The 17,940-nt window shown below is 40.8% G+C and overlaps 1 protein-coding gene across 1 annotated transcript in view; it reads right to left on the reverse strand.

The window, feature by feature from the left end:
- Positions 1 to 9,991, reverse strand: part of tp53i11b (tumor protein p53 inducible protein 11b) — a 47,550-nt gene extending 37,559 nt beyond the window's left edge. The window contains exon 1 of the mRNA XM_066685622.1: positions 9,847 to 9,991. Within this exon, the coding sequence (XP_066541719.1) occupies positions 9,847 to 9,855 (9 nt within the window). The 5' untranslated portion in view covers positions 9,856 to 9,991. The remainder of the gene's footprint in view (positions 1 to 9,846) is intronic.
- Positions 9,992 to 17,940: the final 7,949 nt, after the last annotated feature.

Here is a 17,940-nt window from a genome sequence, read left to right on the forward strand (position 1 = left end):
CACCCTAGAAACTCTGCCTCCCACCAAGAATATGATCTGTTTAATGAAATTATATTGACAGAAGCGAAGGCTTCCTGGGGGAACACTAATATGCTCAAAGACAGCAATTCTCTCGAGATGAAAACGGCACTCAGCACACACCCCTGCTGCTCTCTCCATCCACAGAAAGCACTGACATCAGTTAAACAGCACAGAGTCGACTGGAATCTGAATATTAAGCCTCTTCTTCTTAAATGAGTGCCTCAATGAGTGGAAATGAGTGGAATAATGGACTTGATCATAGTTATGACCACTTCATGGAAGAACACTTAAAACTGGAACCATGTAACAGTAACATCCCAACGTCATAGACTAATATTTCCGTATTTTTAATAAAACAAGCTTAAAGCAGTATGTCAGACACACAAACATAGCTCCCAAAACTTCCCATGCACTATACCATGAATCCACATGACTGTCCAAACTATTAAATTATTTTGTCTCCTCTGCCCAAGGAAAACAGTATTTAATAAAACAGCATTAACTGAATGTCCCTGTGTCTAAACCTCAGGAAGATCCTCCCTGCAGTTTGGTGTGGCCCTGTCAGAGTCCAAACCTGAATCCCATCAAGAAACTAACGACCAGAGCCGTGGCAAGAACACCTTACAATTACAAAAGCCTTGAGATTGTCGCAAAAGACGAGTGGATGAAATGGGGGACATTTTGAATATGAAAAATATCAACAAACAAAAAATTGCTCAGATTTATCATTAAACAGGACATATTCTTCCTCTTCCTCTACTGGTCAAATACGTATTCACTACCAATACCTAAACCTGGCAGGTGTTCTTGCTTCTGCTTCACTGTAGATTAGAGAAAGCCTCCATGGTTCAGCCCCTAATTGACATAAAGAGGGAGTAATGCAATGCTATAAATGGAATAATATAAGAAATTGAAGGCTCACTGCCTTTCTATTGCAGAACCCATAGTGTCTCAGAAAGCTGGTTAAAGGGCAGGAGTCAAATAAAAGGACGGGTAGGTGAGCCACAAATCAATTTCCGCACATTCCTCTTTATGATCTATTTATATTCTGCTGAATTAACATAGTCATGTGTCCATTTTTCTTCTTCCTCAAAGTACATGCCCTGTTAAATAATGACCTAGATTGCGACCACCGCATTAAAATTTTAAACCTGAACAGATTACATAACATAGCTTGGACTCAATCATGTTATCAGCGTGTGGTCAGCTTGTTAGCATATATTTGCAAAAATTTACACAAATTACAAAATATTAAGATGAGCTTGTGAAGAAGAAGAGAGACCAGATAATGGCCACCAAGTCACAGGTCACAGTAACCCCACTGTAAACAAATCAGCCACAATATTAACACCACCGCCTTGTTTATGTGTTATTAAAAAAAAGCAATCCTACAATTAAAAAGAAAAAAAGTCCACTCAGAGTGATATTCTTTCACACTCCTCTCATCTACAGGATTTTAATCAGATTATTTTTTAACTGAACAATTACTTAAATCCCTTTGACAAAATAACAAATTTTACAAGAAAATATGGTAAACTTTGGAATATGGAAAATACGTTACACTTTTTATTCCATAAAAAAAACTGCTTCACTGCTCCTAACCCCAAGGACATGGAAGGGATAAGTGTATATGTAAAAGGATGGCTGAAAATAGTAACATAAACAGCTCAAGCACGCCAGATTAAGCTTCGACCCATGCTCTGTGAACATCAAGCTGAAGCTAGAAAAGGAAAGCAAAGACCAAGGGCTTCTTGCGATGTCCCTCTGAAGTGAAGAAGAGTGTGTCGGACCGATCGAAGAACAAACAGCACTTCTTTAAAATCATTTGGCCGCCTGAATGGAACTGGCTTGCGTTTAATATGCTCTTCCTCCCTTAGAACACAGCTTTACCACTTCATCAGTCCAGAGTAAACGCTCGGCTGAAGCCAAGGATGCTCCACTCTCTTAAAAATAAAGTCATAAACTACTTTCTAGTCACAAAACAGGCTACAGACACAGTGCATTCAATCACTTACAGCATTTCCCCCCCACATTATGGTACCTACTCTGAAGGACTCTACTCTGATTGGTCCCTGGTTGGTTTTCCACTACCACAGCTCCCTCCTGAAATGTATCTGTGGTCATTTCAACACCCGTGTCTAACAGGAACAGCGGACTTTAGAAAGAACAATGGTGGTGGTACCATTAATATTGTTTGGTCATCGTACATTCGTGTGTTGTTATTGTTATTGTTGTTGTTGACTGAACACAGCTCCATCATCAGTTCAGACCGATCAGTAGAGCTTGTTATTTCCTTGTTGCAGCGTCCAGCTCTGACTGGATTGTTTCACCAGCCACCAATCCAAGGAGCATTTAAACCTCTTCAAACGACTGTAATGTTACGAGCTGCCGTTGAGATTCGACTAAAAACAAATGTGATGGCAAGTTTGTGCTGGATGTCTGTTTTGCGTGGTATAGCTTGACGACTCTCTCTCTGGACAATCAGTGCTCTGCGAGGATTAGTACCTACTTATTTTGATTGGAACCATGCAGAGCAGGGACAAAATAAAGATTTAATAGAGTCTAGAAGAGTAGAGTAGGGACCCTGCAGTGGAAAAGCACCATTATTCACATTCTTATGTGGCAACGTGTAAACTGTGTTTCAGGAAACAGGTCACACATCCCACATTCCTCCCAAATCACTGTTAGTATAAACAGGAAGCAGCAGGACTCCAACAGTGTATAGAGAAACAGAGAGCAGCCCCTATGCCAGGCAATAGGTCCTACCCTCCAAGAGTCACATAGTGCAGTTTCTGCAGTGCTGAGCATGAAATAGCAACAATGGTTTTGAAGCTGTAATTTTATATACACTACACCTAGTAATAAATATACTACCTAGTGTTCCTTTATTGACCTTGACCTTATTTAATTTACAGGGACAACATTAATAAAAATCATTAGTCATGGTATTTTTGGGTAAGAAAATAAACCAATATTTGTGAGCCCTCTTACATTCGAACAAAAAACAAGTACAAAAGGAGCCGAGTGTATAGCAGTAGTAACAATGCCAGATGTAAGATTACATAATGATCTTGCTCTGGTCCTGGGTCTGACTTCAAGTAGTTCATATGTTGGGTTTGCCAGCTTTGCAGGGAAATCCTTTTACACACCACCACTATGCGGTGTGAATCTGGGGCTTTAAAAAAAAAGCTCTGACAGGCTGCAAATTAAAACACAATGTGCTACATGCTCACACAAAGAAACAATGAACTGGAGAATGCTGGACACATCCTGGCTCAACCTGTTATTAACAACCAAAGGTAGAAGGGCGGTTGGTCAAGAGTACACTCTACCTGGGTGTGTAATCTAGTCTGAGAAATCCAGGGGAGGACATCTGCTCATGTTGAGGCACAGCAGTGCCATGCTGACACAACAGCGCTGGAGGAAATTAAACTGGAGACTGCAGAGAGAAATATCCCCCTCCCCAACACCCCCACCTCCGCCCCAATCCTCCACCCACGCTTGCCTCCTAAGCTCTGTACACACAATAAGAGCAGTCTCACAGCTCTTAAATCTGGGGAGCAAGCTCCATGTAATTAATAAACTTCATATCTCTCTTGTGAAAAAGTGGGAGGTATGTTAACAGTGTTAACATATGAACGAAACAGGAAAGTGAAGCTACTATGTTTAGTATAAATTAAATTCTAAAAAACGCCTAGGTTTTTGTTAAGTAATGCAAAACCAAATGAGGCTACAATCAGGTGATTTTAAAGTTGACACAGATTTTAGATTTACCCCACCACCTCCTCTGACTCTGTCCAATCACAGCACTGGATCTGTGTTTACGTGAGCGCGAAAAGACGAGGTTAAACACAGCAGAAAAAGAAACAACAAGTGCGGAGAAATAAAGAGCACTAAGTAAAACTGAGAAAACTAAATTGAGGAGAAAGAGAACTGAGCGAAAATAGCTTAAAAACAGCTTGTTTACCTCACTCCTCACTGCTGTGCCCTCGGGGTCGGGGAGAACAGCGAGTGGCTCATTAGCATTTAAAGTACCAGGCGCTGAAAGTGGCCATTCTGAACAGGGGCTTGTGGAGTTCTGACCAAAGCGGGTCAGATGTTTCATTAAGAACCAGGACATGTTTAATTTAAAGATTTTTAAAAATGTGCCACACTTTCACATTTCCTGGAAATAGTATTATTATTTTATAATGTACTTTGATGATTACTATACCTGTACTAATCCTAGTATGAAACTATTTTACTGAAGCTCACAATAGTTATTATTTAAACTGGAAATTTGACTCCAGCTGGGTTCAGTCATATCACCACCACTGAAAAAACCAAGGACCTTACTGAATGACTCCATTATTATGGAAAACAGGAAGGCAGAAGTGAATCAACAATCACATCAATAATGTCACACTGGACCTTGTCTGAACACTACGGACTCTGAAACCTTTCATAATTCAGAAAAGGGACATGTCTAGATTTAAATAACTATGTGAAATAAACCCCAAAATAATAATATATGCAGATATTTGGGGACTAATCAAATTAAAAACCTGTCCCTCAGTCACTCACATTCAGAACTGTAGACAATTTCACAGACCAATGATAAACAATCAAAATGGGATGGATCCTGGTGTTTCTCGTTCATTAAATATCCGTGCACTGTGCTGCTTTTGCAATCTGGAAATTGCATCTCTACGTTTAGAAACAACTGAAATAGATACTGTTGAAACATTACGTTTCACCACAGCGCAAGGCAGCGGTCCTTGGTGAACGAGATCGAAAATAAAATACAAAGTCCAGCAGATTCCACTCCTGATTTTGATGTCAACATTACGTTGGTCATTCAAATAATTCTTAACCAAAGTCATCAGTGAAAGCAAACAGATATTTTTCAACAATCAACCCACGGTGTTCCTCTGGCAAACACAGAGAGAGAGAGAGAGAGAGAGAGAGAGAGAGAGAGAGAGAGAGAGAGAGAGAGAGAGAGAGAGAGAGAGAGAGAGAGAGAGAGAGAGAGAAGAGAGAGAGAGAAGAGAGAGAGAAAAGAGAGAGAGGAGAGAGAGAAAGAGAGAAAGAGAGAGAGAGAGAAAGAGAGAGAGAGAGAAAGAGAGAAGAGAAAGAGAGAAGAGAGAGAGAGACATTTAGAGGCAATTACTGGCAATCAGGCAATGATTTCGCACTCTGGTGAAGACACGGCTTGGAACCAGCCTCTCCAAACAAGAGCATAATCAGCCAACGGGTCCTTCACAGCTTACACTGATCTGTGGCATTTAAACTCAGAGACACTGCTTATCTGAGCACATTATCAGCTGTGTAGGAGAAACACTGCAACACTGTCACATCTGTCACACATTCATCCTGACAGAGGTGACATTTACGGAGAGCAAGAGGGACATTTTTGCCTTAAATATGGACTATTCATGTATTTATTTTCAACATCAAATCATCTCACGAGGGAGCAGCATGAGTGCTACAGTCAACAACCCAGCACTGCTTCTCTCTCAAATTACAAACTCTCTGCTGCTGCATTGAACCCTGAGGATTAACACTGGACACCAACATAGCCACAATTAGCAGAGTTCAAAGAAAAAGGGAAAAACTAGACAATTATATTTACATATTTTTATTTGTATATATTCCTACAGCACAGTTTTGCATAGCATTTGTATTCTACGCATTTTTGTGCAGAAATAAGTTAGTGCATTCATTTAGAGTTTACACTAAGTCTGTATATTTCTTCCCTATAATTATACTGTATCCAGGGCTATGGAGAGTGCAGTTGCAATCTATTTTCCTGCACATGTTCTCAAATTATTCTGAGAATTCCAACTGTTCTGTGTTTGTATTTTTCACTACTTCTTCCAAATTTCCTTTGTGATCAATAAAATATCTATTAATCAATCAGTCAAGTTTGTCTATCTATTGACTTCAGAGAAGCCAGATTCCAAAGAACCAGACCCAGTTCAAAAAATCAAGAACCAGACCCAGGTTATGGAGTTAAAAAGTGTCTGAACTTTACGTGGAGGAATCTGTGTCCAGATTTCTTTTGCAGGTCCAATGGGGAAAAAAGGACAGTTCAATGAACTTGGAAAACTCTGTGACGCCATGTGGTGATCGATACTACACTGTTTGTTATTGGACTTGTGTGAATATGGATTACCGTGTTTCCTTTAAGAATTACGATTTTTTTCAGCAGCTGCGGCAGTCCCACACTCCCCTCCTCAGGAGGTAAACATGTAAATACAAGGAGACCCAATCAAGGCAAGATTCAAGGTCATTTAATTTAAATTAAATTAAATACAGCATTCAGCGTCACTTATCATGCTTAGTATCAGTTACTTCCTCGTCACAAACTTGCAGTTTGTTATGTATCGATTGTCTTAAGTAAAAAGCCCTCTGCAGAGGTTCGTAACTGATTTCATTACATTTTTAAAAATTCTGCCGCAATGGGTGGGACAGTGGTGCAACAGGTAGTGTCACTGTCACACAGCTCCAGGTTCCTGGGGTTGTGGGTTTGAGTCCTGCTTCGGGTGAGTGTCTGCGTGGAGTTTGGAGTGTGCTTTCCCTGTGTGCACGTGGGTTTCCTCCGGGTGCTCCGGTTTCCTCCCACGGTCCAAAAACATGGTGGATTGGCTACTCAAAATTGTCCTTAGTTGTGTGTGTGTGAATAAATATTTGAGTGTGTCTTCCTTTGATGGACAAGTGCCCCATCCAGGGTGTGTTCCTGGTAGGCTCCGGACCCACTGTGACCCTGAACTGGATAAGTGATTACAGACAATGAATGAATAACTGAAAAGACTTCTGAAGCAGCAGTGGCAGCAATTATATATATATTTTTATTTATTTATGTATATAAAAGAAACACTGGATTGTTCCATATTATTTTACTGCTGTGCGTTGTATACCCATGGGGGACATTTGACACTAGTCCCAAATGTCCTCCATGCATCCAGACATACCTGCCTTGCTGTGCTTTATAAGTACTCCTGTGTTTTTGAAGATATACTAAGGTGCTAAATTCTGAACCATTATGTTCCTGGCCATAGGCCATTTTTATTATTAATGTATAATATTTAATCACAAGGGGTTTTCACTGGTGCATCCAAAAAACACAAAAGGTAAGAAATTTACCAGTTCTTTCTCCCTTTCAGCTAACAGAACCCTCCTTCCATAGCTCTGAGCCTTGGTGGGATGCTGATGAAAACACACAGCAACTACTGCTGTGGTAATTATGCTTTGATAATAATCATGAGGCAACCCCTGAAGGGAAACTTTGTCTTTGGAGGTGGAGAAGCCATAGCTTCTGTTTTGCATGACCAGCGAAACAAGCGTGGTATGTGATAATGAACAGACGAAAACAGCTGGGGGATCAGGGAATGTATTACTTGCTCAGTGAGTGGCTGAGCTGTTTAAGCCTGAGATAATGTCAGGGTTAATTCAGACTGAGCTCAGATGCATGGGGCCAGAGAAGAAAGAAAAGGAATAGTGGCATTTTCAGCTTTGTGTTTGGTGTGTGTGCAAGAACATTGAAGGTTCAATGAAGACCCCCTCAGGTCATCGATTTAAAGGAACACTAGGTAATATTTTTACCTTAAAATTACAGCTTCAAAATCAGTGTGCTGCTCCATTGAGCTGTAATAGGAAGAAAAGGGTCTCTGTTGTTGCTTCTCCAGCTCAGAGCTGCAGAAATTGCACTATGTAACTTCTGGAGGGGGGGGCGGAAAATATACATCCTCCCACACACTTTGATCTCTGGACTGTGATGTAAAAGTGAATTACACGTTAACTGTAGGGGAAACACCAAAGTTATAATACCACATCTTACCTAGTGTTCCTTTAACCACAAAAAGTCTCAGTACAGAGTTAGAGCTGCGTAAGTCGTTGAATATGGGTTAAAACTTATTCTGTTGCATAACTGAGATTAACACACAGTGCACAATGGCTTTAAAGAAACAAGACAGTTAGGACCTAAGCGAGGGAAACATTTTACACTTTATGACCCTAAACTGCTCACCTGTGTGTTTACTTAAATCTATTATCTCTTCATCAAAACCCTGTGTACCACTTCCTTTACAAGAACAGCCTTGCTACTGGTAAAGCAGGTTTAGTTCTACAGTTAAAAAAATAATAATAAATAAATAAAAATAAAACTCAGAAAAGGATAGATATAACATTGAAATATTCTCCCATCCCCTAAAGTAGTCTGTCACTATCTTTACACAAACACTCATCCTAAACAGTACAGCTTGGTGTGTTTTAATGTTTGTTTAGCAGAGATATCAGCGTAGTTGCCCCTTCTAGATAACATCAGATCCCTCCTTGCTTCTGCCGTTTGCTGCCTTATATATTTGTTGACAATCAGCTGGAAAGCCGACTTTGTCAGAGAAAGCCTGCAGGACTCCACTGCTCCAGCATTTCTTATTTGACAAGCGCAGCATTCCAAACACAGATTCAGAGAGCCAAGGCTTCTTATGTCATAAACCTAAAGAACCAATCTTGTCAACTCACAAAGTGGGGCTTTCAAGCTGCAGATTAATGTAGGGGAGAGAGTGACGAAGACTAATTGCATTTTCACCGATCTGCAAGTACGTGATGAAGGTGTTTAGAGTTACATCTAAATCACTTAAGTCATTAGGGGACTTTTATTTTGGTAATAACTTGTACATCTCTAACTCTGATTGGTTCTGTGGCAGACCCCAAGTCAAGTATGCCAAACCTAGCCCCGCCCATGAAAAATCTAACAGAAGAAAACTATGGAAAAATAATTTTAAATCTCTTAAAAGAAAAACTTGCGTTGCTGTCACTGCGCCATATCAAAGACAGTCGCCACCACACACACAGACCATGGTCAGAAATCATGTATGAATATGAGCAGATAGTTGCTTTAATGAGCTTAAATCAGACCTAGAGTCATACAGGGAATTGGAACAAATTCCTTTGGATAATAAAACTTTCTGGATCTTGCCTTTCTCCTCCTGTGTTGGTAAAACCCCAACTGAACTTTGACCAAAACATTATGAATACAGTCTGGAAAAGGGGAGAAACGGGTCGTGACAGCAGTCTTCGATATTTGTCAACGGAATTTTCTTAACACTCCTATTCCGGCGAGCCACACCCCCTAGAGTACTGATTGGTTGTTCGTGTCCCGCCCTCGGTGTCAATTGGACAGTTACTGTAATTTCCTTTCGGCGGGCTCCTTGTGGGAACCAATCCGAGCGAAGAGGAGGGTGGAACTAGGCGGTAAACGGGTGGGGAAAGAAATTAGTGCAAAACAGCAGGGTGATTTTATAAGAACACACAATATAGCTCGTTAATATAACTCTGAATTAAACATATTGTTTAAACAGTCTAACACAAACGGTATAATGGCCAAAGGGATTACGAAACATAGCAGAGGCTTTGACAGAGGACTACGCTATGTTTTAATCCCGTAGGAACTTTTCAAGCACTACTTAAACATTAACGAACGACACCTGTGTGTCTCGAGGGGTTGTTTACGGCACAGAAAGTAGTAAAAATGTTTGGATTAAAGTGCTCAGACGACGGGTAATGCGTATAAATATGATGGAGTCCATTTAGATACGTATAAAATTCAAACCCTTAGGCTATGCATTGTATTAATTGCATGTTATTTCACTAAAAAACAAACTCTAATGGACACACACACACACCAGGTAAAGAACATATGCAGACCCGCATATGTTTATCCAAAGCCCGAAAATAAGTACATTAACATGTTACAGGAACAGAAATAAGGACGTCTGTAAGTATACGCTGCACAGCAACAAACTGAAGCGGGTTAATGGATGTAATTTTAAAAGTGCGACTCACCTGTTCCATATAAGAGCGGGTTCTCGCCGAAAGTTCGTATGTTATTGGTTCTAGCGTTAGAACATTGCTCTTCGAGCTGTAGGCACATTCACATCCCAGTGGTCTCCGGGTTTGCAAACAGCCAGGACTCGGACAGATGTATAAATTTACCGTAATGTCGTACACACGCAAAAAAACGGGCACCTGCGCTACCGTAATGTTCATAGTAGCTGGCTGCTGCTTGGTGCTGTTTACTGACACAAGCGCTTATTTCAGATAAAATGTAATACACAAAATATGTAAAATAGCACTCTTCTCGTGAATTATATTAGAAATGTTCCCATATATATATATAAACTGTATGGAGACATATTCAAAACACCCTAACCCCAGTCAATAAAACCCCAAAAGTGGTGTTCCACCTTTAACTAAATTCAGCATGTGCATCTATAATTAGTCTCTACCTCTATCTCGATTGCTTCCTTTAGTGTGTAAATAAATCTATTCTACACTCATCTCATTAACATTGTAGTGCTTTATGTTGCTGGCCATGCTGTTAACATAACTAATGCAGGTCTAATATATAATAATGTGTGAAACTGACCTCGAAAATTCGAAAGATTACTTAATAATGCGTGAGAACAAGATCATTTAATATCCCAGTTGATTACATATATCTGATATCTCATTCCCATTTCTTACTTAGTCGTTCCAATGCATTATTAAAACGTTTGCATGCGTTAAAGGCCTCTGTTTTTCTGCTTTGAAACTGCAGAAGGCTAAATAGAGAAAATAAAGGAGGCAAATGACAAAGTAAATAAGTGTTTTATCCCAGCTTAATTCTTGAACAAATACAGTGAATCCACGCATGCATAATGTACTGCACTTTACTAACTACAAACTGAAACCAACACAGAAAAAAATGCAGTGTCACAAAAATGAAAACATCTGCTGAGAAACTAGAGGTGAAAACAGACCCCACGGAGAGAAAAGACATCTTGGGAAACCTTACCAATCATTCGGCCTAGGAGACTTATCTAGTGTTATCTATCATTAATGATGTTGCACAACTGCAGCCCACTGGCCCACAGCTTAACACATGAGCATCAAACCTGAGTGCCAAAGACTCACTGTAGGTTTTATATAAAAAGAAAGTGTGGGGGAGAGGAGGCTGGGTGGTATTTCAAAGTATGTCATGGTTGTGGTAAGAGTGAAGTTCATAAACATGTAGATTAACAAAAGCAATATGTTACATCATTTAAAACTTCAGTTTCTTCATTTCTGCTTGAGGCAATGTGGGATTCCAGTGATTTAAGCCAACTTTAGGAAAACAATTCAATTATTTAATTATCTATATTTAGCTTTAACGGTATAAAAAAACACCAGTAAATATGTGAAATCTACTCAGATCAGTTTCCCAGTGATTACAAAAGTCAAATCTGGCCTCAAATAAGCTAATTTGTTCTGGATAAAAATTCATCCAATATGTTTAAGATAAAATCTGATTGTGAAATAAGCTCAGACAACTTACATCAACCACTCTGATAATTAACAGCTTCATTACTTCTGTATCTCTACAATCAAACCTCTGTTTGGTTTGAGTGCATGTAATTCTGAGCGGAAGAGTTTAACAACAAGAGTTCAAGTTTAAAAACATAATTGGCATTAAAGAAACACTCTGTAATATTTTAACCTTAAAATCTCTGCTTTAAAATCATTGTGATGTTCCACTGAGCTGTAATTTCCTCAAGTATCACTTGCTGCTTGCAAGCCTCAGGAGCAAAGACTCACATCTTAAAATCTTATACTAAATCATATACTAAATAACAAAAAAAAAGTTTTTGTTTGGTGTGCTTTCCCTGTGTCTGTGTGGGTTTCCTCCGGGTGACTGTCTGTGAGGAGTTTGGTGTGTTCTCCCTGTGTCTGCGTGGGTTTCCTCCGGGTGACTGTCTGTGAGGAGTGTGGTGTGTTCTCCCTGTGTCTGCGTGGGTTTCCTCCGGGTGACTGTCTGTGAGGAGTTTGGTGTGTTCTCCCTGTGTCCGCATGGGTTTCCTCCCACAGTCCAAAAACACACGTTTGTAGGTGGATTGGTGACTCAAAAGTGTCCATAGTGTCCATGTTCCTGCATTGTGCCCAGTGATTCCGTGTAGGCCCCAGACCCACCGCGACCCTGAACTGGAAAGCGGTTACAGACAATGAATGTATGAGTGAATGAATATTCACATATTAACACATTCCTTGCTGCTGTATTTGATCTGCCCTCACTGAGGCTTTCAAATCCTCACTGAGTAAAACAGTTATTGAATCTTCACGTCTTTGTTTGGAGGTGGCAGGATGGAAAATTAATGAGGAAACCATAGGCATGTGCTCGGAAATGAGTGTAAAGTGAATGGAAATGTCAGGCCTGAGAAAACTGGAAACCAGCCGGGGCAAAACAACAAATAATCAATACAAGAACAACTTGTTCTTGACAGGAAAAATACATGAACACATACATTCACACACACACACACACACACACACACACACACACACACACACATACAGTCAGTTTATCACTATTGATAATATTTTGTTGTTCTTTAAAACATATTAAAATATATTTTCCATTTTAAAAGCTACTTTATACCAATGCCTAAAACATGCCATTGCTGTGTCAATTTATTAACATAAAGAGTGTGATTTATCGCATCATTTTGTGTAGTTAATCCAGATTAAAAACAGTTGTGCTTTCTCATATTGGTCCCTAAATGATAGATTAAATGATAGACATAAGAGCAACACAATGAAGTTCTTTAGTACATTCCAAAATTCAGGAACATTATTGTCAAATTCACTTGTGTTTGTTGAAGTGGAACATCTCCACAACATGGAGTGAACTGTACACTAACAGAGCAGCATGAACTGGCTGTTTAGGAAAAAGCATTGCTGTAGGCACGCTTTACTCTTTCCAAAATGTCACATCACATTTTATATGAATGACTCCTGCTTTTGCCCATTAGCACCTAGCTGTGATGCTAATTCTGCCAATTTTTGTGGACTGTTTTGAAGCGTTTAACTATTTTTCAGCATTTGGTTAGAGCAGTGTCATATGCACTGTTCTTGAGAGACACTATCTATGGACACCTTTGAGTCGCCAATCCACTTACCAACGTGTGTTGGTAACCACACCACACCACACTCCTCACAGACAGTCGCCTGGAGGAAACCTACGCAGACACAGGGAGAACACACCACACTCCTCACAGACAGTCATCCAGAGGAAACCCACACAGACACAGGGAGAACACACCACACTCCTCACAGACAGTCACCCGGAGGAAACCCACGGAGACACAGGGAGAACACACCACACTCCTCACAGACCGTCATCCAGAGGAAACCCATGCAGACACAGGGAGAACACACCACACTCCTCACAGACAGTCACCTGGAGCAGGACTTGAAAACAGTGTTGGGTTAATTCTGAAGGAAGAGTATAATAGGAGTGTACTGGAGGTGACACAAGTGGTTGAAGGAGTGATGAGTGTGAAGCTGAGAATCAATAGGGAATGATGATGAAACTCATCAGTGCATATGTTCCACAAGTGGCAGAAGATTTCTGGAGCTAGATGAAGTGGTGGAGAGTGTATCCAAAAAAGAAAGAATGAGGACTGGGGCAGACTTTAATGGGCATGTTATTGGACAGTTCACTGTCAGGGCTTTTCTATGGAGATTCAATTCATGACACCCACAAATATTTGATCCTGTGTTCCTTAGATTTTGGTATTTTCATCTTCCACTTAATTTTCCATTTAATTTCCTTTCTTATGAAAATCTCAGCATTAAACAATTATGTTATTTGTACGACAAAACACTGCTGACAACAAATAGATGTGCACAGATGTGTGTGGGTGTGTGTGCAGTGTGTCTGGCTGGTGGCATTAATACATAATCTTCATCAGATGCTAATTATCTTTCAAGGGAGGCACATGCATTATAACCCACACATGTCTCTTGTCAGTGTGACAGGCAGATGGACATTAATTTTGTTTATCTCCACATAAATGAGTTCTCTCAGAGACACAAGTTTCAGACACATTAGTGCATTAGAACTGGGATACATTTTTACAGGGCACCTATTCTCCACAATTGAACACATTTCTGCTTCTTAATGAAACATCTGTCACCAGCATTGCTCAAAACCCCACGAGCCCCACAACAGCATTCTCCCTCTGTCTAAACAGCCCTGTCCAGAATACCTGTTCCTTTAAATTATAAAGAGCCGCTCGCTGTTCACCCCGACCCTGAGCGCACAGCAGTGAGGAGCAGAAGCTCTGGTTTTTAGCCATTTGCACTCTGTTCTCTTTCTTCTCCGTTCTCGTTTTCTCAGTTTATTTCTCAGTGCGTTTAACCTTGCCTTTGTGATCTCACATATTCGCGGGTTCAGCACTGTGATTGGATAGACTCAGACGAGGGGGTGGGTGGCAGTGCTAAAGTCTCCGCTGTTGACGTCAGAAGTGGAGCAGAGTCCGAAAGACTCATTTTATCCCCAGTTTTCTGACTTTGGCAGCCAACAGAAAATTGGGTGGTCTTGTTTCACTGTGTGTGGGTTGGTGGGTTCCAGATCCACACATTAATGTGCTAATGCACTCCTTTAAAATTCAAATGAGACTCGAGCAAATAAGGATCCATGCAATAGGTTAGGACTTCATCTACACACTGTGGACACAAGAGCTATTTTTGGAAAGCTATTTTCCTAGCATCCATTGCTTTGGGGAGAAGAGTGAGCCTCTTACTCAGGAAGGGATTTCATCATGGGCTGAGCAAAGAACAGGCAACCTGGACACAACCAGCCCTCCAGTTTAATCTGTAGAGACACAGACCAACCCACTCACCCTTTTCAGCCAGGCGCAGTCTTTTCCAAAACCCATGCTTAAAATATCAGTCTCTGATTTTCAAAAGCAGACAGCCTAAAAATTAGCCAAGGATTTGTAAATGTATTTAGAGCAGTAGAGCAGTATGAAACATTGTGGTTTATGGTTTACTCATTCCGGATACACAGTCATATTTGAATATTATGACCTCCTCCTTTTTTCTACACTCACTGCAGTCCATCTGTTCTTCTGCATACTTTGTTAGCCCCATTTCACCCTGTGGCCTGGTGGTTAGGGAACTAGGCTTGTAACTGGAAGGTTGCCGGTTGGATCCTCAGGGCTGGAAGGTCATGACTGAAGTGTACCTAATCCCCAACTGCACGCCAGCTGCCAAGGGCTGCCCACCGCTCCGGGCATGAGTGCTCACTGCCCCCTAATGTTCACTAGTGTGTGTGTAACTGTGTGTTTCACTGCACGGATTGGGTCAAATTCAGAGAATAAATTCCTCTGTGTGCAAACACAGCGGCCAATAAAGTGATTCTAAGTTGAATTCTACTTCTTCAGTGCTCAGGACTCCCATGGAGCAGGTATGATTTGGGTGGCGGATCACTCTCAGCGCTGCAGTGACACTGATGTAGTGGTGGTGTGTTAGTGTGTGTTGTGCTAGTACATGTGGATCAGACACATCAGTACTGCTGAAGTTTTTAAACACTGTGTCCACTCACTGTCCACTCTGTTAGACATTCCTTCATCGTTAGTCCACCTTGTAGATGTAAAGTCACAGACAGTAGCTTGTCTGTCACTGCACAGTTAGTGTTGGTTATCCTCTGGTCCTCCACAGGTCGTTGTCAGCTGGATATTTTTGGTTAGTGGACTATTCTCAGTCCAGCTGTGACACAGAGGTGTTTAAAAACTAGCAGCACTGCTGTGTCTGATGTGTGCCATCTGTAAAAACAAGATGGAGACTAATTTGTTATTTTTCCATGTTTAAATAACACACATCCTGGTGCCACCCCACCCCAGAACCAAGCTCTTATAAACATCTACACCCTCGTCTGCTCAAAAGTGCTTGGCTGTACGGCTCTGTGTCGTGTGCTGTAACAGATTTGTTTCGCATGATTATGAAATGGATGATGATGTCAATAACTCCCATATGCTTGTCAGTTTTCATTCTGTAGAGACAGCCGAGAGACCACCGTGAGTATGTACAAAGCAGTCCCAAAGAGCTTGGCTGTCTATTTAAAGGATGTATTCTAGCAAATACAAATAGCTTAGAGTCCAAAACACCTGGATAAAAATACTGCTCGACACAGGAGTCACTATTGAGAATTAGAGAGAGAAATATATTAAATAAATACTAAATAAACACAAGACAAAACAACAGTCTGCAATAAAAGATTATGGTGCGTTTCCACTGCACTGTCCCTACTCTATTTGACTCTAACCTGCTTTTTTGGTTTTCCATCAGGTAAATTTGGTCCCTGGAACCAGGCTCTTGTTTAGTCCCTGCTCTCTCGTGGTTCAGAGAGAGCCGAGTAGGGACTAAACCATGACGTGTAAACCTTGCAGAGTGCTGATTGGCCAAATAGTCATCACTCTACGCTGCGCAACGCAGACGACCAGCACCAACTCTCCATCTGTAAACTCTCCAGCTGCAGCCGAGATCACATTTGTTTTTATCCAACTCACAACAGCAGCTCGTAAAATTACACCATGATCTTTTGAAGAGGTTCAAATGCTCCTTGGATCGGTGGCCGCCAAAAGAATCCAGCAAGAGCTGGACACTGCAACAAGGAAGGAACAAACTCTACTGATCTGTCTGAACTGATGATGGAACTGTGTTCAGTCCCAAACAACAATAACATGTGAACAGACAATGAGTAAACAACACTTAATGTTACCAATGCCGTTGTTGTGGTTTACAAAGGCCGCTGTTCCTGTTAGAGATGGGTTTTTGAGACGACACCAGATGCATTTCGGGGGTAACAATGGAAAAGCAACCAGGGATCAAGTGAGTAGAGGCAAGTATAATCGAGTACATCAGGTACCATACAATGGAAAAGTGCCAAATGTTTCTCCAAAGTACTCCTGAGGTAATGTGGCCATTTCTTTTCTCAGAAATAATCTTTACACTACAGGGTGGGCCATTTATATGGATACACCTTAATAAAATGGGAATGGTTTGTGATATTAACTTCCTGTTTGTGGCACATTAGTATCTGTGAGGGGGGAAACTTTTCAAGATGGGTGGTGACCATGGCGGCCATTTTGAAGTTGGCCATTTTGGATCCAACTTTTGTTTTTTCAAGGGAAAGAGGGTCATGTGACACATCAAACTTATTGGGAATTTCACAAGAAAAACAATGGTGTGATTGGTTTTAACTTTGAGGTAACTTTATTCTTTCATGAGTTATTTACAAGTTTCTGACCACTTATAAAATGTGTTCAAAGTGCTGCCCATTGTGTTGGATTGTCAATGCAACCCTCTTCTCCCACTCTTCACACACTGATAGCAACACCGCACAAGAAATGCTAGCACAGGCTTCAAGTATCCATAGTTTCTGTAGGTTTTAAAAGACCTTGCTTAGAGAAATGTTGTATTTGAACATTCCCTCCTTTAATATCTAAGACGTTTGCTAAGACTACTTTAAGCAAAGACTACTACTTATCTCGAGAGGTCTGGAGTGGTGGGTAAGACTAAGAGAAGCAGAGGGTCCCGGTAAGTAATTTAGGGTCAGTGCGAAGGTGACGTTTCAGTGGGAAACACTGAAAAAACACTGAAAATATTAATAATATGTCAATACCATTTGTGGCTCTCTGTCACAGACATCTTCCATATCTTATGTTTCTCTACTCATTTTATTTAGCCTTGTGAGTGTTTGTTCACAGTGATGGAAGCAAGAAGACACTAAGCTTTCTGCAGAGCACAGGGAGTCTTTAATGTCCAAAAATTGCCTGGCACACAGAGTAGAAAGCTCAAGCATGATCTTCCTTTAGGGAATCAAATCAAAACCACTGGTCACTGAGGACTGTGCCTCTAAGTCCATCACTCTCCACTCATCTGGAACAAACTGGGAGTAGAGGCAAAGTGAATCTAATATCAAAGCAGCTACATAGAGAAAGAGAGAGAGAGAGAGAGAGAGAGAGAGAGAGAGAGAGAGTCAGAGCAAAGTCGTATTAAGTTAACACTCATAAAAAATAGTGTTACTTCCTGTCGGAGCCACAGTCAGACATAAAAATAACTGCTGATCCATAAAAT

Source organism: Hoplias malabaricus, chromosome 11 (genome assembly GCF_029633855.1).
Source record: "Hoplias malabaricus isolate fHopMal1 chromosome 11, fHopMal1.hap1, whole genome shotgun sequence".
NCBI lineage: Eukaryota > Metazoa > Chordata > Actinopteri > Characiformes > Erythrinidae > Hoplias > Hoplias malabaricus.